Consider the following 26,240-nt stretch of genomic DNA (forward strand, 5'->3'; position numbering starts at 1 on the left):
TTCTCTCAAATTATCTTGTATATCATCTTGTTTGTACACAGTTGTTTATATATTGTCTTTCCCATTAGACTGTGTACTCCTGGAGGGCAGGCACTTTCTTCTGCCTTGTGGTTCTGGCACTTAACACAGTGCCTGGCACATAGTAGCCACTTAATTAATGTTTACTGGTAGTTGAAAGTAAGCTGCCAAGGGAACTGGAGGTTTTCAGCTTTGTATCCCTATTGGCTAACATAGAGCCCTGTACATAGCAGATGGTTATAAAGTCTGCTAAGTTAAAAAGACCCACTTTGGGGTTTTATGTTCATCATTCCTGAGGCTAGATCTGTGCTCTTTTGAGAAGGGGGTTTTCAGAACCATATGAGGGAGGATGATCTCCAATCTACTGCCAAGATGCTGAAGAACACATTTTATAATTAATCACCAAATTCACCAAACTGAGAAACTCCAGAGATGACAGCAGGGTCTATTTCTGGAGCTCTGTAGTAAGAAACATGATCTCACTGAATTAATTCAATAGGCTTCAAGATACACAATAAACCCTGCCCTTATTTACAAAGAGCAAACAAGTCAGGCTGTTTCCCCAAATGAATGTAGCATAATGTCAAAAGTGACACACCCAGAGGCAATTTGAAAAAAAGCAATAGAGCTTTAAGTCAAAAGACCCGGAAGACCCTTAAAGTCCTTCCCAGCTCTAAATCCTAAGATGATGTGTTATTTTTTAAACTTCCAGAAATGAGTTTTGGTCACGGGGTATATTCAAAACTCATAAGAAGCATCTGCCCACATCAATAGTATATGAATCTTAAGGAAACTTTCCTTAGAAAAGATAATTATGAGTCTCCCTACCACAACTTAGGCTGTCTACTTGTGATAGTGCAGTTTCTCTCTCTCTCTCAAAATATATTGCATTGCAAAGTCATGAGTTTGACATAAACCCATTCCTTTAGGGCCCATAAAATTTTCTCATCAAAATGTTGGAAGAAATCATTTGTGGAATCAAACTGACTAGCATTGAAAAAGTAGGTATCACCCCCAAACCCAAAGCCACCAAAAAACCCTAAAACCAATTTTAACATCCAAAAAATTAGAAGTCTTATTGAATCAACTTTTTCCTTATGAGTATTTCTTAGTATCTTTCTCTCCACGAGGGATGAGAAGGCATTTTCAGGCTAGACTGCTCACTAAATAATAAGCTGCCATTTATGTAACGCCTCAAGGTTTGCTTAGTATTTTATATTACCTCATTTGATCCTTGCAACAACTCTAGGAGGTAGCAATGTGGGAATTATTATGCCTCTTTTACATATGAGGGCTCTGACAGTCAGAAAGAGTGGCAGAGTAAGAGAAGCTGAACACAGACCTCTGCTGACTTCAAGGTCACTGAGCTTTTCCCTTTACCACACCACCTCATTTATGCAAAGTCAGTCTGAATTTTGGCTTTTGGGGTTACTGAAATCATTGTTGAATTATAACATGAGTGGCTAATAAATCTTTCAACATCATGTTCCCTCTCAAAATGGAACTGCTACAAAACACATCTCCTAAGAGAGTTAAACTGTAATCATCAGTAGTTCTTCTAGGCTGACAACTCAGTAGCACTAACTCTGCAAGCCAAGCAAGGGCCTAGTCATTATTAAGACTACATCAACAGAACTTGTGGCAGAAGGGTCTGGAGTCACAATTAGGGGTAGTTAAAGTGGCACAGTAGATAGAGTGTTTGGCCTGGAGTCAGGAAGACTCATCTTCCTAAGTTCAAATCCTGCCTCAGACATTTACTAGCTGTGTGATCCTAGGCAAATCACTTAACCCTTGTTTGCCTCAGTTTCCTCATCAGTAAAATGAGCTGGAGAAGGAAATGACAAACAATTCCAGTATCTTTACTAAGAAAACCCCAGATGGGGTCACAAAAGATCAAACATGACTGAAAAACGATTGAACAAAATCGAATTTCAGGCATTCTCAAAAATACATCTTGTTCAATTTAAGCAAAACATGAATCCACTCTACAATATCTACAATATCTCTGGGATGGAGAATTCACCACTCCTTGATCTCCTTGGCAAGTGCATTATATTTTCTGGTGCTTTAATAAGTAGGAAAACCTTCTTCCCTATATTTCCTTTCTAGTCAAGGTCATTATGTTAAAGCCCTATGTGGAATCTAGCAACTCAGAAGTTCCACTAAACCACACACCATTTCCTTCTAGTCACTTCCTCTAAATTCTCCTTCATAAAATAATAATGGTTCATATTTACATATTGCTTTTCCTTATATGCAGGGTGTTCCAAAAGTCTTTGTGCAGTAAAACCTGCATATGAAAAATTGATCCTCACAATCACAATCACCCCATGAGGTAGATAAGGAAAATATTGTTGTTATTCAGTGGTGTCCAACTCTTGGTGACCCCATTTGAGGCTTTCTTGGCAAAGACGCTTGGATGATTTGCTATCTCCTTCTCCAGCTCATTTTACATATGAGAAAACTGAGGCAAACAGGGTTAAGTGACTTGCCCAGGGGTCACAAAGCTAGCAAGCAACAAAATCAATCCTCAAAACCAGTCCCTGTACCTCCAAATCAAGAGAAAACATGATTTTACTCCCTTGGAAGCTATGATTCCAGAAAATTGGAGTGGCAAAACCAAAGTCAGTAACTATTTCCTCCCCTTTAACCTTCTCCAGCTTGTATTAAAGTAATATCATTAGCATATAGTAAGTGGTTAATAAATATTTGTTGGATTGGAATGGTTAATTGTACAGTAAAGTGCCTTTTGCACGAGGGAAGGAAGCATGGTTCAAATTCAAAAGAATTTGACATTTGGAGTCCTATTTTGGAATCCAACTCTAATTGGCCTCAGTTTCCTCAATCCAGGTCTCCATCAGGGTCTAAAACTTATAATGCAATGTGGTTATCACAGACCATTTACGGTCAAGACGCACTGTGCCTCCTCTTCGAAGGGTAAGGTCAAGGTACCTGCCTTCCTTCCCCCACCCCACCCAAACACAATTCAATTTGACCTAGTACAGTTCTTATGTAGTTGTCCCACCACACCAGGACACCAAAAAACCACCAGCACTGAGACTCCGCCAGGTCTCCCCTACAGCCTCACCCCCAGAGTGAGCCGGGTGCTCCCGGAGCTGCTAAGTCCCTAGGCTAGGCTGGGAACACCGACTAACGGACGGACCGACTGACGGACGCTCAGCGAGGGCGGGGCGGCCGCAGCTGCAGCTGCAGCAGCTGGGCACGTCCCGGCGCTGCCTGGCTCCCCTCGAACCAGCCCTGGCCACCTTCTTTCCCCTCCGGGCCCCATCATGAGGCGGACTCTCGCCGCGCTCCGGGAAACAGAAAGGGTATTCCGACTCACACAGGTTCCCTGGGTCTCTGGGGCTTCTCCCCAGCCGCATCTTTCGGGTTCTGGGAGAAGGAGCCTCCCATCTTTTCTTAACTTAGTGCGGACTTGGTTCCCGCTCGGCACCTCGGCTTGCCCTGCTGCAGGCGGGACTGGAGACTGGAGGGAGGAAGAGGGGGTGGAGCAGAGGGTGGGAGAGTGGGTGGGGGCAGCCGTTCCTCAGGGTCTTGAGCCCTGCCCCAACCCCAGGGAAAGGCTCCGGGGACCTTCTGGCTGCCTAGCTTCGAGGCAACTGCGTTGTCTAGTGGGCGGGAGGTAGCCTGAACAGCTTCCAACTTCGCCAGTGGCAGCGTTCAGTCGCCCCAGCCTAGATTACCCGGGGTTGGGGTGAGTGTCCAGAGAAGCGAAGGGATAACCAGCCCACTAAACAGAGGGGGTGATGTGACTGCCGAGGGGCGGGGAGGGGCGTCATTATAGAAAAAAAACAGTATTAAAGTGGCGGTTATTAGCCTGCTGGGGTCACGACTAGATTTCAGAGAACTTGGATGGGGAAAAAAAAATTACAGCATTATTTTCACTAACCTCTAACTGAAATTTAGCATTTCCTTCAATTATTTAAGTAGACCCATAGGCTTTGCCAGATTTTTTTTTTTTTGTGGGGGAGAGGGGAGTGTCCATGACACTCTCCCCCCAAAGTTGAGAATCCCTGAATTTAAAACTGGAATGAACTTTAGAAATTATGTAGCTTGACTCCCTCATTTGACAGATAAAACTAAGGGCCACACAACCAAAGTGTCTTGCTCACGATTACACAAGCAATAAATAGCAGGGAAGAGATTCGAACACGAAATCCCGGACTCAGCTACTCAGTACCTTGCAGCTGCGATGCTTCACAGCGGACCCACTCATCCCGTGGGTGAAGCAAAGCCCATGCAATTGTTCTCCCTTTTCCCCTTTCCTCCTCAAATGTGACAGAGGACGGGGAGTGGAAGGCGCAGCTGGAGGATCAGATCTCTCGGGGGGGGGGGGGGAGGGAGAAAGAAGGGGCGCTTTCTGGGCTCTGCAAGTCGACGACACTTGTTCAAGTCCGGGAGGGATGTTGGGCTCTTCTATTGCGCGGTTTTCATCACCTGGTAGACTCAGAGGGCTGGAAGGGCTGCAGCTGGTTCTAGCTAGGCTACCAGAGGCTAAGCCTAAAATGATGTCATACTGTGCAACGAGTGGCCTTACCGGTGGGAAGACGGTGGGTTCTAATCTATTTGATCACGTTTTGGTCTGGGGAAAGTCAATTCACTGGGCTTCAGTTTTCCCAGATGTAAAATGAGAAATCTGGACTTTGCCCCCGGATCTGCTTTCCCTTTGTTTTGGCATCCACTGCCTTTATCCAGGCTCCTGGTCACTGCCATCGCCTGTGGGCTGCCACCGTCATCTTTCAGCACAATCATGCGGTTTCCAGCTTGGCTCAAGAACTCTGCTGCTGTCGGGCAGCTGCAGATTGCCTCTGTTACTACAGAATCCTGTTTCTCACAGTCACCATCCAAAAAACCTTCCCCACCCTGCCCAGCCAGCAGCTAGGTGGCACAGTGCATAGAAGGCTCCACTTGGACTCATCTTCCTGAGTTCAGATCTGCCCAGGCAAGTCATTTAACCCTGTTTGCCTCAGTTTCCTCATCTGTAAAATGAGCTAGAGAAGGAAATGGCAAACCTCTCCAGTATCTTTGCTAAGAAAACTCCAAATGGAGTCATGAAGAATTGGACATGATTGCACAACAATATTTTGCATGTAACTCAGTCTGGTAGCATTACGGAAAAGGGCTATTTGATGCCTCACATCAAGAATTTGGCTCCTTTCAGCCCCCTTTGTATCAGCTCCGGTGTTATTCTGATCAGAACAGCTAGGAAAGGAAGAAGCTAGATCAATTTATACCCATACCATACACTATGGTAGGGCCTTTGCAACCAGGCAATGGAATCAGCATGTTATAGTGGAAGAAATGCTGGGAGAGTTAGATGACCCAGGTGGGGATTTTGGATCTTCTACTTCCCTATAATGGGGCAAGTCACTTTATCTCTTTAGGTCTCAGTTCCTCATCTGTAAAATGAAGGGGATGGACCAGATGATTTCTGAAGTCCTTATGAACTTATGACCCTTCAAGCTCCATATGTTATGATCCTTTAAGCAGATATCCTTGGAGAAAAGCAGGTGGCCCCTTTTCTCCTCTGACATGCCACCACCCTGTGTCAGACCCTTATCACCTCACACCTGGACTGTTGCAATAATCTGTTTGTTGGTCTCCCAGATATAAATCTCTCCTTACTCCAGTCCATTTTCCATTCAGCTGTCAAAGTGATCTTCCTAAAACAGAGGTCTGACTACATCATCCCCTACTCAATAAACTTCAGTGGCTTTCTATCATCTCCAGGATCAAATTTTTAAAAATCTTCTGTCTGGTTTTTAAAACCTGTCACAACCTTTCGCATCCCTCAGTTTTGCAGCCTTCTGACACCTGACTTTTCCACATTACTCTGCAATCCAGTTATACTGGCCTCTTTGCTGTTCCTTGAACAAGACAATTCTTCTCCTGATTGCATTTTCACTGAACCCTCCACCCCCTGGCTATATCTAGAATTCTCTCCCCCCTCATTTTTGCCTCCTGGCAGCTCCTTGAGAGCCTATCTTTTGCCTTTGTATTCCTAGCACTTAGCATGGTAGCTGGCACATATAAATGTTTATTCAAGGTCTTCTGAACTATTAGCCTATAATAGTGTGCTATAGTGGAAAGAATATTATATTTGGAGTCAGAATTCCTGGATTTGAGTACAAAATTATATTTCAAAAGATTTGTGATTTCACTGATGTTGCTTTAATCTGTGACCTTAGATAAGTCATTTAACTTTTCTAGACCTTGTTTTCTTCTATCTATCCCCAGCAGAGGACTGGCATGTGTGCAGAACATTTCCAAAGGAGTCTGTCCACATGGAGAGGCTAAAGTGACTGTTTTCAAAAGAGTGATGATGGTGTTAAATGGAAATGCCTTTGAGAGACTATGGAGCATGCACAGACATTCTGCAGCTGGTTCTAATCTTCTAATCACATGGTTAGAAGATGCCTTTTTGATTGGCTTGCATAACCAGAATTAGGAGTGTCTTGGTCAATGCCCACTAAAGCCACAAACCACATGACTTTCTGGAATATGTCCTTGTTCTTTTCTATTTTAGGTGAAAGGATTAGAGATTTTGGCATTGCAGCATCCAGGTTTTGCAGATAACCCAGCATTTGATCCTTCCTGGAACGTTACCTTCAAAAATGACCTTTGGGACTTTGTAGCTAAGACTAGGACTTCTCTGGTAGTCATGCCATATTTGGATGTGAACTTAGTAGGACCAATGCTATGTAAAACCCAAGCTAAGCTTGAGCCCACTCTACCCAGCAACCAAGGTGAGGTAAGGGAGAACAGCATGTACCTCTGAGATATTGACAGGAAATGTTTGTCCTTTTGTTGTGACTATATTTTCAAAGCAAATATCTCTTTATAAGAACTGATTGATGTTAAGGTGGCCAAATGGAACTAAGGCTCTAGTCACTGGCACTCAATAGTGGGGAAAATACAGTTGGGCTGGGCTGGGCATGATGGGACTAGAGAAGAGACACTCTAAAATCTTCAAGGTACCCTTAACGTCCTGAAGGGCAGGTGCAGCTTGTTTGATTCTGGGGGAGTGAGACAGAACATACTTGCTATATTTAAAATTCAGACTAAATAATCTCAAAGGTCTAACTCTAAATTTCTGGATACTAAGAATAACCCATAACTGTGTCCCTCTCATCCCTTCCCCTGTATACTCCTCAGCCTGCATTTAGACATCTTTTCCCCTTTAACATTTTCTTTGATGTTTGACTGATGTCACTTGTATAAAAAATGAGAAGAGAGCATCCATTCAATGTACTTTGCTCAGGTCCTTGACCCTCCCTAAGGATGCAATCCAGGCTCTGTTTCTAGGGAAATTAAGTCTGTGACCACTACCCGGACTCTTCCTCACATACTTGCTTTGGTTCTATCAGACACCACTGTGGAAAGATGCTAAAAGTCAGACCTATGTAACATCTTCTTTTAATAGTCAGTCCAAATCTGTACCTTTCTTGTATTTCAGTGAGAAAAAGGAGAATTATAATTAGAACCATTCTACCATACCCTCACGGTCTAATCAATCAATTGATCAATAAATATTTAGTATGTCATCTAAATAAAGTGTTTTCCAAGGGCATTACCCTTTGATGTTTTGCTCTTGCTTCATTTACAATTTAGTCAGAAGGAAGGATGTACTATTTGCTAAGGATAATCCCTAGTCCTTAGTTTCCTTATTTATGTAATTGTGGGAATTAGATGAGATGCTTTCAAAGGTAGGTTCTTTTCAGTTCTGACAATCCTGTGATTTTATCCTCTGGCCTTGTAACTCATGGGATTGGGAGGAAATGAAATCAGGTAAAACACACAAGCTTGTACTTTAATTCTATTGTCTATGCCAAGTACCTTCTGCTTAGGGCTAAACTTTAAATTTCCTCTGATAATCCATCCACTAAACCTTCATTTTGAAGAATGTCACCTTGGGACAGCTGAACTACTTTCAGAAAAATGTGATCCAGCTTCCTTTGACTTCCTTATTTTGAGATAATGCTACCAATGCTTGCAAAAAGTAGAAAAAAAATAAGCTGGACCATTTTCAATTCAATTTGATTGAACAAGAAATCATTTTGCACTTGTTATATACAAGTCACTCACAACAATACTGCTAGGGACATCTAGGTGGTGCACTGGCCCTGGAGTCAGGAGGACACAACATTTACTAGCCCTGTGACCTTAGGCAAGTCACTTAACCCCAACTGCCCCTCCAAAAAAGTAAAAAAAAAATAATAATACTACTTCTGCCTGGTCCCTACTAATGCCCTTACTGAGGATGCCCTTGTGATTCTCATAAAACTTGAGGAAGTAGGCTTAAAGGTTGATGGTTGTTGATTTTTTTCTAGGTCACTTTTCCCCCCAATACTAATAAGGTTCAAGATTTTTTCCATGAATTTAGTATCTTCCCCTCCTTCAGATAGAATCTATCCATCAATGCCCTCAAAATTAGGTCACCTCCATCCTGGATCTCCTCTCTGCACACAATCCAATTCAGCTACTCTTTCCATATGTATTTTCTTTAGGGTCATTTCTACTTCCTCTATATGAGAAGTTATTAACCGTTTTTTGTGCCTTGGATTCCTTTGTCAATCTAGCAAAGCCTGTGTACCTCTTTCCCAATAATGTCTTTCAATGCATACAATACAACATGTAGGATTACAGAGAATTGTAATTGAAATATTATATTGAATTACAATTATATTGAAATACAACTGTATATTTTCCATCCAATTTCATGAACCCCTAGAGTGGACCTCAGGTTAAGAACCTCTGTTCTATAGGCACATCTAGGACTTATCATTAATTTTTAAAAAAATATTCAGTAGAGCAAAATGACATCTTAGAACCTCTCTTCCAATGAGGTGTCTCTTATCCATATATTAAAATTATTCAAGATTCCATGAAAAATATGTATCCCTAGTAGTTACCATGGAAACTTCATGGGCCAGGTGTCCGCCTGTAGTCAGGCAGACTACCCAGAATTCCCTGTCCTTCAGTAGTTTTGTTCTTGACATCGAATGGACTTCTAAAAAGGGGTTAAGGAGTCTCCACTTTACCTAAGGAACCTCTAAGGAAGGACTGACTAGCAGGACCACATCTTGACTATTAGAGCAGGAAATAGTCTTAGTGAGTGATCCTCACCTGATCTTTCAGGGAGGCTATGAACTCAAGGCTTAGAGGGAAGAAGATTGGGGAAAGGTGTGTAGACCATTCAAAATCACAATTTGAGTGGGGGTAAATTAGCAACCCAGCAAAAACCCCCTGCAGTAAAGCAGCAACAAACTAGCCCTGAGGCTATTGGGCATTACCAGTCCCATTTATAAGGCTCCTTCCTCCAACCTTCCTTCTCCAAACCTTTCATGAGGGGAAACCATTTTTCCATTTACCAAAAATTCCTTTACTTTCTGCTCTGTACCCTCCTCCCCCCCCCCCCCCCCCATTCATGGAAGAAGGGCTGGAGAGGAAAAAAGGCAACTTTGTCTTCTTTTATTTTAATGGCTTACTTTCAATTTCTGTGCTATCTAAACTGTTATTATAAAAACTTGATGGATTTCATTGGAACTGTTTGCTTTTTGATTGTGTGGAGTAAGAACATGGTGGTTGTGAAAAAACTAAAATCCTTAAAGAAACAGTTGTTATTTTTCCTTCAGTGCAAACCAGTGATGGGGGTGGGGGCAGAAGCAATTAGAGAAGAGAGACTCCATGTAATTTATTAGCAACTTATTACTGATTATTCAAGCCCTTGGCATTAGCTTTTTTTTTTTAATGAACCTAATGTGAGGGGGGAAAGGGGAAAACTAAGGTATGAAGAAAGCAGCTATTTTTTGCCTGAGGATATTTTGTGATGGACCTGCAGAAGCCTTGCTGAAAGCTTGGCCTTAGTAGAAGTAGAGTAATTTGGAGAAATGTATGAATTTTAACAAGGGTTGGCTAGAGGCTATTGCTTTCAGCTAGAGAGCTCCTGCTGTTGTTCACACACTCCCCCTTGTGGTTAGAGATAGAATAACAGAGATTGTTGAGTCCTTTCAGACTCTTGTGACCCAATTTGGGGTTTTCTTGGCAAAGATACTGGAGTGGTTTGCCATTTCCCTCTTCAGCTTATTTTACAAATGATGAAATTGAGGCAAACAGGTTTAAGTGACCTGCCCAGGGTCACACAGTTAGTAAGTTTTGTGTCTGAGCCTGGATTTGAACTTGATGAGTCTTTCTGACTCTAGGGTTGGCATTTTATCTACACCACCTAGCTGCCCCTAATAACAAAGACAGCCTTGTTCTATAACCATTTAATCTCTTTTTTTTGCTTTCTGATCTTTTTTTTTAAACAGTTGATTTGGTAGAACAAAATGCTGTCTTAAGTAAGGCATAAAACAAAAAGAAGTATGCTCACAAAAAGTGTTCATCAGTCATGGAGGAGACTCAGTGCAGTGTTCAAGTTGGTGGTGGGGATAGAGTTCTGGGCCTGAAGTCAGAAGACTTGAGTTCTAATGTGACCTCTGACACTAGTTCTGTGACCTTGTGCAAGTTACTTCACCTCTGTTTGCCTCAGTTTCCTCAACTGTGAAATGGAGAGAATAATAGCATCTACCTCCCAGAGTTATAGTGAGGATCAAGTGAGATAATGTTTATAAAGTACTTAGCACAGTGCCTGGAACATAGTTGGTGCTATATAAATGTTCGCTATTGTCATCATCATCATCACTATTGTTATAAAGTTGGAGAGGGATTTTCCGTGGGTGATGAGGTCATCCAGATGTTCCCATTTGCAGATGACGTTGTGCTCATTGTGTTAAGTCCCAAAACATGACAGAGCCTCATGAAAGAGATCTATAACTACTGAAAAAATTTTATCCTAGTATCAATAGGGAGCCACTGAAACTTCTTGAGTAGGGGGGTGACAGATTCAGATCTGTGCTTTGGGAACAGCAATTTGACAATCGTGTGAAAAAATAGATTGTATTTAGAAGCAGCCTAGCATAGTGAATGGAGAGCTGGCATCAGTTAGGAAGACCTGGATTCAAGTTGTGATTCTGACACATACTTCAAGACTCTGGACTAGTCACTTAATCTCTCAATACTCCTGGGCAACCCTTTATAAATTGCAGAGCAATTGCTTATCTGCTTTGATGGAAGGAGTTTCCTCAGTCTACATCAATGAAATCACAGGTCTAATGCTGTTAAAAAAAAAAAAAAGGATAAGAGAGGGGAAAGACTAGAGGTAGGGAGACAATGAAGCTAGTTCAGTAGTCCAGGCAAGAGGGGATGAAGGCTGAACTAGAGTCATAGTTGTGTGAGTGGAGACAAGGGGATAGATGGAACAGATAATGTGGATGTCAAATCCACAGAACTTGGCAACTAATTGGATATGAAAGGTAAGGAAGAATGAAGAATCAAGGATGATTATGGGTTAAGGATCAAGGGACTGGAAGGATAAAGGTGTCCTCAACAGAAATAGGAAAATTAATGAGTATTTTGGGGGGTAGGGGAGAGATGTCAGTATGGGGGGAAGAGAATGAGTTCAGTTTTGGAATTTCCTTGGGGCTCCCACATAGAGAAGGTCAATAGTTGGTGATAGAGGACTATAGTTCAGAAGAACCTTGAGTGCTAGACATGTAAAATGGAGAGTTGTGTGGGTAGAGATAACTGAACCCATGGACACTGAGAGAGAGAGAGAGGAGAGAGAGAGAGAGAGAGAGAGAGAGAGAGAGAGAGCGCAGAGACAAAATACAAGAGGGTAGGGACAAAGTCCTAGAATTATACCCACACCTAAGCATGTGGGACATGGGTGGATGGTGGTCCAGCAAAGAACACTGAGATCTGATATGTCGGAGGAGAACAGGAGAGAACAGTGTCCAGGGGGAAGAGGGTGGTGAACAACATCAGCCCCTGCTCAGAGGGCATCTGAGACCCCTCCTCATCTGAGGCAGCTGAAATCAGTACTTTGATCAGAATTTGAATGTATATTCACTGGTTGGAGGAGAACAAGATATTTACTTCAATAATTCACTTTCTTGTTATTTTTATTCCTACATAGTAGTTCAGTGACAGATTGGTCTTTGTATGCTTTTCATTTAAGTTATTGATTAAAATTTTTTTCATATGATTATCATGATTATATATGTATAACCTATATCAGATTGCTTGCTGTCTTGGGGAGGGGAGAGGGAAGGGAGGAAGAAAAATTTGGAATTCAAAATCTTACAAAATGGATGTTGAAAACTATCTTTACATGTAATTGGAAAAATAAAATAGTATTAAGTGTAAAACAATTTTTTTCAGACCTTGGTTATTCATTGTCACAATGGAATTTGCCCATAACTCAAACTTTCAGGACTCTGTGACTTCAAATATTAGCTACTTCTGTTTCTTTAAAACAGTAACAACAAAACACTTTAAAATGGCTGTTTTACCTGGTGACCTGGAAGAGACCCAGTTTATTTAACATGGGTATCTCCCACTTGCAGAGCCAAAGAGGGAAACAACCCTCCCAGAACACTCCTCATCCTCAACCTCCAAATTCACTGCTCTCCACCCACTAAAAGAAGAGATTCCTAACTCCAATGAAAGGCAGACCTGGATTGCCTCTGGCCTGGCAAGAAATCTGGATTTTTTTTTTGGAGGGGGAGGGCAGGGCAATTAGGGCTAAGTGACTTGCTCAAGGTCACATGGCTAGTAAGTGTTAAGTATCTGAGGCTGGATTTGAACTCAGGTCCTCCTGACTCCAAGGCCAGTACTCTATTCACTGTGCCACCTAGCCACCCCATGCTTTGTGTTTTTTGAGCCTCATAACAACATTGTGAGGTAAGTATTACAGATATTATACTCATTTTTACAGATGGAGAAACTGAGGTTCATAGAGGTTAACTTGCTCATGATTACACTGTTAATAATTGTCAGGAGTGTAATTTAACTGTAATGGTAATTTGAAGATCTTCACTACCCTTTAACAGGCTAAATATAATTACATGGAGCCTGTGGTGGTAGGAGCTTGATGAATGGGTAGAGTAGATCCTAGAGAAATCTGGGAGTCAGAGCAGTCAGATGGAGGGAAAAGAGAGAATGCAGGCAAGGAGACAGCTAGGTATGGTGTTGCTCCCTGTGGTGATAAGGTATATTAACTTCTTTGTTGCTATGACGAATTTGACTTTCTGGTATTGGGCTTTGGTTTAATGGTGTTGGGATTTGGCTTTCTGGTGTCATAATAAATGTTTTGCTTCTGTCTCCTATATGGAGAGTCTGTTATATTTTGTGATTCAGAACTATGCTGGTGTATTCATAGTCACCTTCGGTGCTATGAATACTGCATTGGCATTACATTAACACATTTCTTTCTGATTCCCCAGTCTAATATCCTGTTCACTACTTAATGTTGCCTCTTGAAATTACCCAATAGTTAGGATCATAGGATTTTAGATCTGGTAAAGATCTTAGAGATCTTTCCATTTAATTTCTCCATTTTATAGGTAAGGAAACCAAGTCCCCAGAGTGAGAATCATAGGATTTATTGCTGGAAGTGATCACAGAGGTCATCTAGTCAATACCCTTAGTTTTACAAATAAGGACACTGAGACCCAGGGAGGTTCAGTCACTTGCCCAAGATCATGAAGATGGCAGGGGAGGTCCTCTGACTGCAAATGTTTTTTTCCATTGCATCATATGCTCCTGGGGCAAAATGACCTGCTAAATTCAAAAGGATGGAAGAGCCAGGGTTCGAACCCCAGTGTTCACATCTGTTATATGTTGCTGCCTGTGTGTATGATACTGAGAAAAAAAAAATTTCCCTTTTCTGGGCCTACATGCAGACTCTGGGGGTGAGAGAAACTGGAAGTTAAGGATAACACCTAGAATGTGAGCCTGAATGACTAAGAGGATGGTGATATCTTTGCTAGAGAAGCTAGGAAGACTGAAAAATTTTTTTGGGGGGGGGAGTGTGGAGGGATTTAAAGAAGGGGCAACTTCGTGGTACGGTAGATAAACTGCCAGGCCAAGAGTCAGGAAGACATCTTCCTGAGTTCAAATCTGTCTTCAGATACTTATTAGCTGTGTGACTGTGAGCAAGTCACTTAACCCTGTTTGCCTCAGTTTCCTCCTCTGTAAAATGAGCTGGAGAATGAAATGGCAAACCACTCCAGTACCTTTGCCAAGGAAATCTCAAATGGGGTCACAAAGAATCAGACACGACTGAAAAAGACTGAACAACAGCAAAGATAATCTGTTCAGTTTTGGACACATTGAGTTTAAAAGATCAGAAGGAGGCATATTTTAAATCAAACGTCTAAGGAAAGTCAAGGTAAAAAAAAAGAATTCTTTATTGTTTGGTATTCTAGGCTGTACTCGGAGGACAGGGAGGGACGGTAGTTATTTATCTTAGCTTTGTGGGAGCCAGAAAGTCCTGCCAAGTCACAGGAACACTGCTTCTAGCTAAAACAAGCATCTGACCTTAAGAAGAGGACTTCTGAACAAAAGCAGCACCAGGAGTGGGTAGAACAGAATAAAGAGAGCAGGCCTGACCCCACCAGGCTGGAACAGTTCAGCCACTCTGCAAACTGGGGCCAGGGCCCACGCCAGAATGATGACTCTGCAATAGCCCATGAGGACATAGGAGTGAGATGTGATTCATGGCGTTGGAAAATGACAGATCTAATGGAGTGGGAACCCAAGCCAAAGGCTGCTTTGGCAACAGTTGCTCAGTGTCATCTATATCTGCCTAAGTGTTGCTCTCCCCAACCCAGGCCCCCCCTCACTCCCAACCTCCTTGTCCCAATTGGGAGGCACTTTGACTTTTTTGTTTTTTTTAAACCTGGATCTGTTATTTCATCAGTAAAGGGAGAGCTTCGTGTGAGATGCTTCTCCCTGCAGATCAGCACCTTCTCTGCAATTTATGGTCTTAGAAAGTTGCCTGGGGCACTTAGAAGTTAAGTGACTTTCCCAGGGTCACATAGCTTGGAAGAAATCACAGTTTCTTCAACTTGGTCACTTATTAACCATGTGACTGTGGCCAGTGCTCTCACATGAAGCCCCCCAGTTATTAATTTATTTTTCTTTATTGGAATGGCAGTGGTGAGAGAACTGCCTAATGAGGCAGGAACAGCTGGGTTCAAGTCTCATCTCTGACACATACTGGCTGTGTGCCCCTGAACAAGTCACTTAACCTCTGAGTGCCCCTGGCAACACTCTAAGACTTGATGTTGTTGTTCATCCTTTGGTGTTTCAGTCATGTCTGACTCTTTGTGACCCCATTTGGGGTTTTCTTGGCATAGATACAGGAATGGTTTGCCATTTCCTTCTCTGACTTATTTTACAGATGAGGAAACTGAGGCAAAGAGGTAAAGTGACTTGCCCAGGGTCCGAGGTCTGATTTGAACTTAGGAAGATGAGTCTTTCTGCCTCCAGGTTGGGCACTCTATCCCCTGCTCCACCTAGCTGCCCACCTCTAAGACTGTAAGTTGCCAAGTAGGTGCCAGTCTACTGTGGAAGAGACTCCTCAGTGGGAGATTCCCTAATCCAATGAAATCACAAGCATAAAAAAATCCATTCTACAGATAAGAGAAAGACTCATCAGGGGGTTTCAGCTCATCTGAGTTTGCAGAGCTGATAAGTGGTCAAGGCCAGGACTCAAATCCAAGTCTCTTGGTTCCAAGTTGATGAGTATTAATCCTGTTCCCCCAGATCTGGCTCATTCTCACTCACATTCAGGCCCTCCAGCCTCATCACACCCAAAGTGCTCGGCATTCCTCCATACTTTTATAACTCTGTCCCTTGGCACTTATGTAATCCTCTCCTGTGAAGCACCTTCTGCTCTGTGATGCTCTGACTTAGGTAGCTACACTAAGTAAGCTTCCTCTTCTACAAGCTTAAAGGTGCTGAATCTGCTAAGCCAAACTCTAGAAGTTAAACATTCCCAGTTCCTTCAGTCCTGTTATTTATTAGCTATTTGACTGGTATGTCACAACAACAACAGCAACAATAACATTTATATAGCACTTGGGGGTTTGTAAAGCACTGTATATATGCTATCTCATTCCAGAAGCTTTTCCTGTGAGTTAAATGCTATTATCACCCCCATTTTACAGGTAAGGAAACTGAGGCCAAGAGAGGCTAAGTGACTTGCTCAGGGTCACAAAGCTAGTTGAGTGTCTTTCTGATACCAGGCTCAGCACTCCTAACCACTGCGCCAAGTAACCGTCTCAGTTTCCTCATCTATAAAATAATACTTGGAAATAATACTTGAGCCACTATCCAAACAGGATAGTGTCATTTTGCTTTTTTTTTTGGAGGGGGGAAGGCAGGGCAATTGGGGGTAAGTGACTTGCCCAAGGTCACATGGCTAGTAAGTGTTAAGTGTCTGAGGTCAGATTTGAACTCAGATCCTCCTGACTCCAGGGCCAGTGCTCTCTTCACTGTGCCACCTACCCACCCTGAAGGATAGTGTTATTTTGAGAAAAGTACTCTGTATAGCACAAAGTCCTATAGAAATGTGAACTATTGTGAGTAGTGATATTTTTGTTGTTCAGTCACTCAGTCCTGTCTGACTCGTCGTGAACCTACAGACCATAGCACCAATACTGTCTGTGGTGTTTTCTTGGCAAAGATACTGGAGGAGTTTGCCATTTCCTTCCCCAAGTGGTATTATTATTATTGTCTTCTTTTGTGATTCAGAGGGGCAGGAGATCTGTAGACATTCTTTGGGTAATGTTCAACCAATTAAGGAATCCACTTAACCATCTGTCTCATCATTCAACCCACCTTTCTCCACAGTGTTTCTCTGCTGGTGTCATGACTATGACCTACCACAATACCAATGTCTGTGGTCTAGCATAAGCCATTAGATAAGTCTTGGCTTAAACTATTCATAAAAGGAATCTGGTATCATAACAGTCTGCTACAGTATACAGAGCACAGGACTAGGAATATATGTGGCCATGACGATTCACTTAGCATTTCTGTGCCTCAGTTTCCTCATCTGTAAAATGTCAGGGGTTTGATCTTTAACATCTCCTCTGGTTATGATCCCCTGATTCTAGATCTGGTTGTCCCTTTAACTCATTGTATGACCTCTGATGAGTCATTTGGTGGACTTCAGCTTCCCAATTGTGAGACAGAAGGGTTGGAGTAGTTCTTTTCATCTTTTGCATCTCCTTTGCATCTTCAGAATTCTGTGATTCTGTTTTTGGAGGCAAGAATAGAGCTAGCCACAGAACCACAGATTATCAGAGTTCAGAGGGACCTCTGAGGTCATTTAGTCCATCCTGTACCTGAAAAGAAATCCTCCCCATAATGTTCTTCATACTCAGCTTGAAGAGTTCCAACAATGGAGAGCTCACTACCTACCAAGACAGCTATTCCAATTTTGGGCAGTTCTAATTATTAGGGAGTTTTTCTTTAGATTGAGTCAAAATCTGCCTTAACAATGTCTAACTTTTGCTCCTAGTTCTGCTCTCTGGGGCCAAGTGGAACAATCTAATCTCCCTGCAGGTACTAACTCTTCAAGCACTTGACAATCCCTAGACTATTTTGTTTCTATGATGGACTTGCTTTTGTGATGATTTCTCACAAAGCAACCCCATTCCCTACACCACCATCCTGTCTCCCACAATGCTTTCCTCATGGGCTCCTGGTGAAAAGTTGTTGGCAAACCAACGTGGTTTCATTCTGGGACTGGTAAAAAGCTATAACATTGCCATACAGATTGATAAGGTCATTGAGTCAGAGAACCATAGAATTGTAGATGATAAACCAGAAGATACCTAGGACATTAAGGCCCAGGGAGGTTAAAAGTCTTACTTGAGGTTCAAACAGGCAGCAAGCTGGAGTTTGAAGTCTTTGACTCAAAATTCCAGTATTCTTTCCTCTGTACACTGAAGGAACCTCTCACAACTTACCATCTCCAGTTTTGAGTGTTGCTTTCAACAAGGGCAGGGAATTACAAACCATTGGTCCCAGGACAATTGCATCCAGGAAATCCTCCAGTGTCCATCCTACTTGCTCCTTATTTTTCTCCAGATTGTCACTTCACCGGAAAATGTTCATTTCTTCCCACTGACCCCTGGGCAGTATAACTATGGACCTGTAATATACCTTATGACCCCCAGATTTTCTTTCAGTTCTAGATCTATGATCCCATGACCTAAATGGCCTTTTGTTTCTTTGAGTTGGAAAGTGTCCCTGAAATGTTTGTTTATCATTCATAAGACCAGAAAATGCTTCATCAGGATGAGGCTGAAATATGCTTACAGCAATAAATTGCTGTTCATTGACTGAATCACACCCTGGGCCTCTCTTTCCACATTACATAGCTCTGGCTTGCAGCTGTGCATGTGCAGTGCATGCTGGTTAGACTGCTGTCCAGAGGAAAGGAACTGACTGTTCTCCCAGGCATGCCAGAGAACAGCAAGTGAGACTGAAAAACCAGACTAAAGGATGAGAGCATTAGATCAGTGACTATGGAAGAGAGTTGCTAGAAAAATCTACTCACTCAGGAGTCCAGGTAACAATCTGAACAGCAGCGCCCTTGTTTCTTCTGAGGAAAACTTGTGGGCTGCAAGCAGCTGGTCACAACTGGTTGCCTTCCTCTTGCATTTTCAGCAAATAAACTCACAAGCTGCCCCTGGAAAGGGTCTGCTGCCTGAAAATGAAGCAGATGGTAATAATTAGCCAGAAAATCATAGTGTGGAAAGTTCCATATCCAAGGACAGCCCCCAGTGAGCAATGGACCCAGAAAGGCCTGCCCCCTTGCCTAGGGGTATTTTACTTTTACTCTCCCAGGGGAGGTGACTCAATATTGTGTCTGCTTCATATTCCTGTCAATGCCTCCTTGAAACTTCCCTTCAAAAAATCCTTTTAATTGTAGGTGATCCCAAAAAGCAAGGTTTACTTGTTTCTCCTCTAGGGCTGTGAAACCTAGAGAGAGCTGAGAGCTGCTTTGAGGACAGTTGACAGAGTTTGGGGAGAAGAAACAGACTTTTGGAAAGAGGGGACAGAATTTGGGACAGCTGTGGGGATAAGTAGCAGAGTTTGGAAACAAGTCAAAGAGTTTGGGGCAAGGGATAGTTTGGGAGAGATGACAGAGCTGCTTAGAGTTAGGTGAGAGTGTAAGGATCATAGATGATTTGGGGACAGAACAAATGATACAGATTTTTACCTTGCTTTGGGATTTGTGCACCCAGATGCACTGAAGACTTATTTAGAGAGTGATTTGTGTTTAGAAGAAAGAGTAAAAACTTTCTTCTAGTTTGAATTCTTGGTCCCATGTCCTCCTAAAAGACTAAAGTGCTATGGAATCAGAGCCTGAATTCTAAGTAGGCAGTGTAGAAAACATTTATTTTCAATAACTTTGGGGGAGCTAGGAAAGCTATATGTTTCCTCCCCAAAATTTTCCACCAATATTTTTGCTAGAATTTCATCTTTTTAACTTGAAACCCAGGAAAATACTTGTGGGAGGGTTATAGTTGTTATCAGTCATTTACATCTTAGTATGAATAAAAGTCCCTCTAGAGGAGAATGAATAGACAAAGACTCAAAGGGAATAACTGAAACATTGTTATGGTATTTAAGCATTGAAATTAATGTATTACTATGTAAATAGTTATTTGTTTGTAAAGTAAGAATGTTGGATTAGTGGATCTTCTAAAGACTGGACTACAAATTCCTTTCAGATCTTTGCAATCTTATTATACCAGGCAAATAAAGAGTTGGTAGGATTAATATTCTATGTTAAGTTTTTTTCATACTTGATATTTTATTTTTTAAAAATTACATATAATAACAATTTTAAACATTGTTATTTTAAAAATTTTGAGTTCCAAATTCCCTCCCTCTCTCCCTTTCCCCCTCTTTGGGGAGGCAAGCAACTTGACATAGATTATACTTATGCAGTCATGCAGAAAATGTTTCCATATTAGATATGTTGCAAGAAAAAAAAACAGATAAAAAATCCCAACAAGAAAAATAAAGAAAGTTTTACAAAAAACAAGTATGTTTTGATCCACATTCAGACTTTATCAGTTCTTCCTCTGGAGGTGCATAGCATTTTTCATCCTAAATCCTTTAAAATTAACAATATTGCTATTATTGTATACAGTGTTCTCCTAGTTTGCTCACTTCACCTTGCATCAGTTCATGCAAGTCTTCCCAGGTTTTTCTAAAACCATCCTGCTTGTCACTTCTTATAGCACAATATAGTATTCCGTCACAGCTTGTTTAGCCATTCTCCAATTGATGGACATACTCTCAATTTCCAAATCTTAGCCACCACAAAAAAAGCTGTACATATAGATCTTTTTCCTTTTTTAAAAAAAAAGTCTCTTTGGGATTCATACCTAGCAATGTATTGCTGGGTCAACAGATAAGCATAATTTTATAACCCTTTGGGCAAAGTTCCAAATATCCTCCAGAATAATTAGATTAGTTAGATCAGTTTAGAACTCTACTAATAGTGCATTAGTGTTCCAATTTTTCCATATTGATATTGTCATATCAGATTATGATGGGTATGAGGTGGTACTGCTGAGTCATTTTAATTTGCATTTCTCTAGTCAATAATGATTTAGAGCATTTTTTTTATATGACGATAGTGTTGATTTGTTCTTCTGAAAACTGCCTGTTCATATCTTTTGACCATTTATCAATTTGAGAATGACTTGTATTCTTATACATTTGACTCAGTTCTCTATATATTTGAGAAATGAGACCTTTATCAAAGAAACTTTTTTTTAGAGGGGGGAAGGCTGGGCAATTGGGGTTAAGTGACTTGCCCAAGGTCACATGGCTAGTTAAGTGTCTGAGGCTGGATTTGAACTCGGATCTTCCTGACTCCAGGGCTCATGCTCTATTCATTGCACCACCTAGCCACCCTTTATCAGAGAAACTTGTTGTAATTCCCCTTCCCCCCAACCCCCCTAGTATTCTGCTCTTTTTCTATCTTGCCTGCATTGGTTTTGTTTGTGGCTTTTTAAAATTTGTGTTTTTTTTTAAATTTAATGTAATCAAAATTATTCATTTTGTATCCCCCCCATAATGCTTTATATTTCTTGTTGAGGCATATGTTCTTCCCTTATCCATAGATCTGACAAGTAAAATATTTTATGTTCCCTTAATTTGCTTATGATATTACCCTTTATGTTTAGATCATATACTTATTTTTACTTTATCTTGGTATATGGTGTGAGATGTTGGTCTATACCTAATTTCTGCCAAACCGATTTCCAGTTTTCCCAGCAATTTTTGTTGAATAATGAGTACTTGTACAAAAGCTTAGATCTTTATGTTTATTAAACACTAGATTACTATGGTCATTTACTACTGTGTATTGGATACCTAATCTATGCCACTGATTTACCACTCTTTTTTTTACTACCAGATTGTTTTGATGACTATCATTTTGTAATACAGTTTGAAATGTGGTACCTCTAAGTCACCTTCCTTTACAATTTCTTTCCATTGATTTCCTTGATATTCCTCACCTTTTGTTCTTCCAGATGAATTTTGTTATTATATTTTTCTAGCTCTATAAAATACTTTTTTGGTTGTTTCATTGGTATGGCACTGAATAAGTAAATTAATTTAGGTAGAATTGTCATTTTATTATATTGGCTCAGCCTACCCATGAGCAACTAATATTTCCCCAGTTGTTTAGATCTGACTTTATTTGTGTGAAAAGTGTTTCATAATTGTGTTCATATAGTTACTGAGTTTGCTTTGGCAGGTTTCCCAAGTATTTTACATTGTCTGCAGTAATTTTAAATGGAATTTCTTTTTCTCTCTCTTCCTGCAGGGCTTTGTTGCTAATATATAGAAATGATGATCACTTAAGTGGGTTTATTTTATATCCCGCAACTTTGACAATGTTGTTAATTATTTCAATCAGTTTTTCAGTTGACTCTCTAGGTATCTCATCATATCATCTGCAAATACTATTAGTTTTGTTACCTTATTGCTTATTGTAATTCCTTTAATTTCTTTTTCTTCTGTTATTGCTATAGCTAGCATTTCTAATACAATATTAAATTATAGTGGTGACAATGGGCATCCTTGCTTCAACCCTGATTTTGTTGGGAAGGCTTCTAGATCAACTCCATTATAGATCATGCTTGCTGATGGTTTTAGAAAGATGCTACTTATTATTTTAAGGAAAGCTCCATTTTACCCATGCTTTCTAGTGTTGTTGTTTTAGTGACTATGAGTGTTGTATTTTGTCAAAGCTCTTTTTTTGGCATCTATTGAAGTAATCATATGATTTTTGTTGTTTTTGTTATTGATATGGTCAAGCATACTGATAGTTTTTCTAATATTGAAACACTTGGTATAAATCCCATCTGATTATATGATCATTGTGATATATTCCTATAATCTTTCCTAGTATTTTATTTAAAAGTTTTGTATCAACATTCATTAGAGTACTGGTCTACAGTTTTCTTTCTCTGTTTTTGGTCTTCCTGGTTTAGGTATCAAAATAATATTTGTGTTGCAAAAGGAATTTGGTAGCACTCCTTTGCCCATTTTTCAAAATAGTTTATATAGTATTTAATATTATATAGTATTTGGAATTAAATTAAATGTTTGATAGAATTCACTTGTGAATCCATCTGGTCCTAGGGACTTTTTTCTTAGGGAGTTCATTTATGGCTCATTTAATTTCTTTTTCTAAGATAGGATTATTTAAATATTCTATGTCTTAATCTATTAATCTGAACAATTTACATTTTGGTAAATATTCTTCCATTTCATTTAGATTTATTGGCATATAATTGGGCAAAATAGCTGCTAATATTTGCTTTGATTTCCTTCTCATTGGTGGTGAATAAAAACTTTTCATTTTTAATACTGTTAATTTGGTTTTCTTCTAAAAAAATCAAGTTAACCAATGGTTTATTTTTTTTTCATAAAAGAAGCTCCTAGCTTTATTTATTAGTTCAATGATTTTCTTTCAATTTTATTAACCTCTCCATTGATTTTCAGGATTTCCAATTTACTGTTTAATTGGGGATTTGTTCTTTTTCTAGTTGTTTTTAGTTGCATGTCCAATTCATTGATCTGCTCATTCTCTATTTTATTGATATAAACATAAAGAGATAAAAATTTTCCCCTTTGGCTACATCCCATAAATTTACATGTGTCCATGCTAAGTCTTGAATAAAACATTCAGTTGTAACAAAAAAATAGAGACTTTTTTCTAGCAGGTTTAGTCAAGAAGAGAACATTAAAGCCAACAGAATCACTGAAGAGAAACAAGGACAAAGAAGGGCAAGGCTTAGAGCTAATGAAAAACAAGTTCCAGTGCTCGGCAATTATGCCCAGGCTTCATATGATGTACTGGAAAGGTCAGCAGATTTGGAGCAAGGGTGATGGTAAATGTTTAACAACCAGCTTTTTCCTTGCCCCCAAAATATCGTATGCAATTTAAGTCTAATCTGCATTATTAACATTTTCTCCACCACTTTCTTAAATCTATAAAACAATAAATTGAGTCCTAATTTGTAGCTTTGCTTATTTCAGAGGTGTTAATGCTCACACTAAACATTTAATAATTGATTCTCCTGGTCCTGAGCTGGTTCCAGCACACCACGGATTTGTGGTCAGAGGACTTGAATTCAAATCCCATTTGTATGATCATAACCAAATCACTTCTGTTTTCTGAATCTCAGTTTCCTCAGAAGTTGAATGAGATAATCTGTAAGGCACTTTCCATCTCTAAATTCTCTTGTGGGATATAGAGGCACCACATTTTCTTGAGTGTATGCATGAAAAGGTACTTAAGGAAATCTAGATTCCAAAAAAAATTGTTTCTGGTTGAAAAGATAGTCAGAAAAGAATCATTTGCTCTTAAGAGTTTGATTTTTCTCTTATATATATATATATATAAAAAGAAAATTCTAGGTCCAGGGAAAGAAGTCAATAATATTTTGGTACATGGCCCTAGGAGAGAGGTATACTTTGGGCCACCCTAAGTTTTATTTAGCTTTAAGTGAGTTAGTAATGAATGTGATGTTGCAGCCAACCCCCCCCCCAATAATTTAGGCTACTTTAAGAGAGACATATATAGAATCCAGAATGAGAGACATTAAAAGGTCATATATTTGAACATGGAAGAGAACCTATTTTACAGAGGAGGAAACTGAGGCCCAAAGTAGTTAAATGACTTGTCCAAGGTCACACAGTGAGTGGTAAAACCAGACCCTCTGACTCCAAATCTGCTCTTTTCACTAATTCCTCAAGGTCTACCTCCCTAAAAGTCTCACTATCCTCTGCCCTGATCAAAATCTATTTGGAGTATTGTGACATTCTGGGGCAGCACATGTTAGGGTGGATACTTACACACTGTAGTATGTCCAGAGGAGGGCATCCAAGATAGTGAGGGCACAGGAAAGCATGCCAAAGCTGAATTGGTTGAACCTGCAACCTCTGACTCCAAATTCAAATTATGCCACATTGCCTAGACTTGTTCTGCTTGGTCTCAGAGGACAGAATGAGGACCATTGGGTGAAAATAACAAAGAAGTTAACTTTAGCTTAATCTAAGGAACAATTTCCTACTGATTAGAGCTCTCTGAAAGAGGAATGGTCTGCTTTGAGACCATTACTGGAAATCCTCAAGCAAAAGATGGAATATATTTGTCAGGAGTGGGCATGGAGTATATTGTTAGAAGGGATTCCAGTTTAGGTATTGGCCAGACTATGAGATCTTTCAGGTCCTTTCCAACTAGAAAAGTCTATGATGTGATGGTTCAAATCCCCACTCTTATTTTGTACTATTTGTTCATGGGGAATGAAAGAGAATTTATCACTCACAATTTGAAGAGGCATGCTTTATTGTAAAGTGCGTAAATTCTTTTAAAGACATGCTTTACACAATGACCATGGCAATGAAAATGTCAACAACAAAATAATAACTGTATAATTATAATGACCAAGGAGTCTGGCCCTGGAAAAGAATTGAGAAAATATACCTTCCTTCCTTCTTTGCAGTGGTGGATGTCTATGGGTGCTGAATGTTGTATACACTGCCAGGCTTAGCTAATGTATTGGTTGGCTTTGCAAAATTTTTTCCAACTTAAAAAAGTCTTCATTACAAAAATAAGTTACTGGAAGGGGGAGGGGGAGGAGCACATTCAGAAATTAAGATGATGTTCTGCTCACTTCATTCTCATTATTTCATAAAAATCTTCCTCAGTTTCTCTGAAACTGTTCTTTTAATAGTTCTTATGGTACAGTAATATTCCATTATACCTATATACCATAATTTGTCCAGCCATTTTCCATCTGATGATCATCCTCTTACTTCACAGGTCTCTGCCACTTAAAAAAAGAGCTGCTATAATTTTGTAATTATGGGGCCTTTCCCTCTTTCTTTGATCTTTTTAGGGCATAGGTCTAATAGTTTATTTCTGGACCAAAGGGTATTACAAATTCAGCGATGGCTGTACAGAACGGCTGTCCAAATTCACAGTTCCACCAACCGCACAACAATGTGCCTATTCTCCTGCGGCTCACCATTTGTCCTTTCTTTTTTTTGTCACTTTTGACAATCTGATAGGGGTGAAAGGGCATCTCAGGGTTGCTTTCACTTGGATTTCTTCCATTTTTGCTTATTTAGAGCATTTTTTCATATGTGATAGCTTGGATTTTTTTTCCTTTCAAAGTTTTCTGATCATATCCTCTGACCATTTGTCAATTGGGGAATGGATCTTATTTTTAGAAACTTGAATCAGTTTATTACATGTCTTGTAAATGAGACCTTTATTAGAGAAACTTGTTCAACTAGCTTTTATTAAGTACTAGCTACATGCCAAATGCTTAGTATACTTAGGATACAAAGAAAGGAATCATTACTGTTATTGCTATCTTTAACTACATTGTAATAGTGAATATCCTTTTTAGTTATTTTGGTTCTGCTTTTTGCTCTGCATCACTTCATATGTCTTGAATTTCTTTGAATTATTCATATTTATCATTTCTTATTATTCAACAACGTTTCATTTTGTTCGTATTACATAACTTGTCCATCCATTACAATGGTATTGGGGTTCCAGAGAGAAAAATCTTAATTGAGAAGTAAATGGTCCTAGTACTTCTGCTAGAGGAGATATATAAAAACTCTGAAGTCCAGGGTATGAAGGGTACCATTTCCCTCTGGAGACCCTTACTCTTTGTTTATGTGAATTCAGTTACATCTTAAGTGAGTCTGGCCCTTATAAAGGGGAATAAAACTTATTTTGTACTCTC

General features: G+C 40.1%; 1 protein-coding gene and 1 long non-coding RNA gene across 9 annotated transcripts in view; one reads left to right on the top strand and one right to left on the bottom strand.

Annotated features, from left to right (window-relative positions):
- Nucleotides 1-26,240, bottom strand: part of TACC1 (transforming acidic coiled-coil containing protein 1) — a 191,600-nt gene that overhangs the window by 148,355 nt on the left and 17,005 nt on the right. Inside the window, exon 2 of one of the 4 annotated variants that reach the window (XM_069075866.1) lies at nt 18,497-18,646. Coding sequence is in view for 1 of the 4 variants with exons in the window: in XM_069075865.1 (XP_068931966.1) it covers nt 3,362-3,432 (71 nt within the window). In the remaining 3 variants the exon portion in view is untranslated. Of the gene's footprint in view, nt 1-3,361; nt 3,529-18,496; nt 18,647-26,240 lie in introns of those variants that run through there. The other 3 variants (XM_069075869.1, XM_069075865.1, XM_069075868.1) reach the window with 3 other exon arrangements.
- LOC138152110 (uncharacterized) overlaps nt 1-26,240 on the top strand; it is a 138,182-nt gene that overhangs the window by 61,726 nt on the left and 50,216 nt on the right. The window contains exon 1 of one of the 5 annotated variants that reach the window (XR_011166033.1): nt 1,111-3,347. The exons of 2 other annotated variants lie outside the window; for them this stretch is intronic. This is a non-coding gene — a long non-coding RNA (uncharacterized lncRNA). Of the gene's footprint in view, nt 1-1,110; nt 3,348-16,285; nt 18,509-26,240 lie in introns of those variants that run through there. 2 more of the 5 variants (XR_011166031.1, XR_011166029.1) reach the window with 2 other exon arrangements.

Source organism: Petaurus breviceps, unplaced genomic scaffold (assembly GCF_028583685.1).
Source record: "Petaurus breviceps papuanus isolate PSGF00001 unplaced genomic scaffold, PetGlider_PUasm1.0 90919, whole genome shotgun sequence".
Taxonomy (NCBI): domain Eukaryota; kingdom Metazoa; phylum Chordata; class Mammalia; order Diprotodontia; family Petauridae; genus Petaurus; species Petaurus breviceps.